We start from the raw sequence: 2,262 nt of genomic DNA, 5'->3' as shown, positions 1-2,262 counted from the left end.
CAGCCACACACCACCCCAGCCCACAAACACTGTCCCCAGTAAACTGCTCCGTGAAATACCCAACTCCAGCATCCCACACTGACCGCCCTTTCACCCTCCACTCCCCGTGGGAGATGATCTCCCCCACAACCAGCCACTCCGGCCATGGCCACTCCCCGTACTGTCCCCAGAGAAACCGCTCCCTGAAATGCCGGACTCCAGCATCCCACACCAACCTCCCCTTCCACCCTCCACTCCCCACGGGACATCTCCTCCTGGATGTCCCACAGACACCGCCCACTCAGGAGGACAGAAACAGACACCAGTCAGAAAAATTGCACTGGATCTTAAGTCCTTTAATGGCTCTTGCTGACAGGAGAGCAGGGCTCCCTCATCTATGCGCGGGGCCGGGGACTAGATGAGGCTGTTGGCTCTGGGACCCAGGCAGCACCACTTTCTGGGCTGGGGCACCCCCTCCACCTGAGGGCAGGCGCTGTCCTCAAAGAGGCGGCTCAGGTGTTGGTGGTTGTCCAGGGCCCTCTGCACGTGCTCTGGGGTGATGCGTATCTTGTTGTTGTTGCAGGCCTCCTGGCCCGCCAGCTCGAGGATGTTGGCCGTCAGGTACTCCAGAACGCCGGTGAGGAAGATTGGTGTAGATGAGCTCAGGCGCTGAGCGTAGCGACCCTCTCTCAGGAGGCGGTCCACGCGGCTAACCGGGAATTGGAGCTCAGCTCTCATGGAGCGGGACAGACTGTGCCTCCTATGCCTAGGATAGTGCCAGGGCCTTCTTCTCCCAGGCATGATGGTAGCTGGGGTTTGGCCCTGCCTGATGGTGCCAGGGGCCTGGGTCTGTCTGGATACCAGTGCTCGCTCCTGCCCACTGTGCCCCTCTCTGGCCCGGGAGCTGCCTTTAAGGCAACTCGGACATTATGATGTCATTGATGACACTGGGCCCTGATCAGGACCTGCCTAGAAATGTCTATGATGGAAACCTGGCCTCCGTGTTGAACTGCTATATGAGGGAACTTTAACATTCTACCTGATGTTGGTATTCTAGCAAGATATGTTTGAGTGAGGGGCGCCTGGGTGGCTCAGTGGGTTAAGCCGCTGCCTTTGGCTCAGGTCATGATCTCAGGTCCCTGGGATCGAGTCCTGCGTTGGGCTCTCTGCTCAGCAGGGAGCCTGCTTCCCTCTCTCCCTCCCTCTCTCTGCCTGCCTCTCCATCTACTTGTGATCTCTCTCTGTCAAATAAATAAATAAAATCTTAAAAAAAAAAGATATGTTTGAGTGAAAAATGTTTCCTTGGCTATAGGATACCACTCCAGGTATTCTAGCCTTATGTTATCTTTGAGCTCTTTTATATCCCTTTTTAAGTTGTAGGTCACCAATATGCACAACCTCCAGCATAGGCTCAAATAATTCCTTTCTCACACGGTAATCAAACCAATTTTGCCTCCATGTATGCTTTCATCTCACTATTCCTGATTAATATTCCTGTTTCTATGCTTTGGATTCTCTTGTGAACAAGCTAGAATATCTGCCAATTTGCTCATGTGATAAAATGCTTTAACATGTGTTCACATCTGAATGAGTATCATGATCTTATACTTTCATAATTATCTTTAACTGTTTTAGAAGAAAACACCATATGTCCAATTGTCTCATCTACCAGAGCCAGGTAAACTTCCGTGCCAGAGAAGTGGCCCATATGAACACTTAAAGCCCAGGCATGTCTTTTCTTGGCTCTTCAACATGACTCTAATGTACCAATTACTACACTGTTAACTCTTTACAATTTGTTTTCTTCTCTACTTGTTTGGTGTTTCTGTTTTGTTTTTGGTTCATTTTTAGCCAGTAAGTTATTCCCTGCCCCTGCCAGCCAATCTACTTTCTGTCTATATAGGTTTGCCTGTTCTAGATATTTATATAAATGGGCTCACGTGAGACATTTTGTACCTGGCTTCTTTTGCTTGGCATATTTTCAAGGTTTGTCCACATTATAGCATATGTCAGTACATAATTTATTTTTACGGCTGGAGAATAATCCATTGTATACATATATCACATTTTGTTTATCCATTTATCAGTTGATAGACATGTAGGCTCTTTCCAACATTTTGGCTGTTATAAATAATGTTGCTGCAAGCATTTGTGTATAAGATTTTGTGTTAACATCTGGCTTTGATTTTCTTGTATATACCTAAAAGTGCAATTGCTTGGTCATGTGGTGAGAATCTGTATTTACGGTCTGACCCTCTGGGATCTTTCTAAATAGATTGATGG

At 47.9% G+C, this 2,262-nt stretch overlaps 1 protein-coding gene across 1 annotated transcript; it reads right to left on the bottom strand.

Moving 5' to 3' along the window:
• Window positions 1-393: 393 nt before the first annotated feature.
• On the bottom strand, window positions 394-780 carry LOC111150538 (histone H2A-Bbd type 1-like). Its single transcript, XM_022508032.1, has one exon. The coding sequence runs from the start codon at window positions 778-780 to the stop codon at window positions 394-396; it is 387 nt and encodes a 128-aa protein (XP_022363740.1).
• Between the last annotated feature and the right edge of the window lie 1,482 nt (window positions 781-2,262).

Source organism: Enhydra lutris, unplaced genomic scaffold, assembly GCF_002288905.1.
Source record: "Enhydra lutris kenyoni isolate GAN:26980312 unplaced genomic scaffold, ASM228890v2 scaffoldscaffold23, whole genome shotgun sequence".
Classification (NCBI taxonomy): domain Eukaryota; kingdom Metazoa; phylum Chordata; class Mammalia; order Carnivora; family Mustelidae; genus Enhydra; species Enhydra lutris.
Note: the sequence above shows the minus strand (reverse complement) of the source record. Positions and strands in the feature narration are given on the sequence as shown.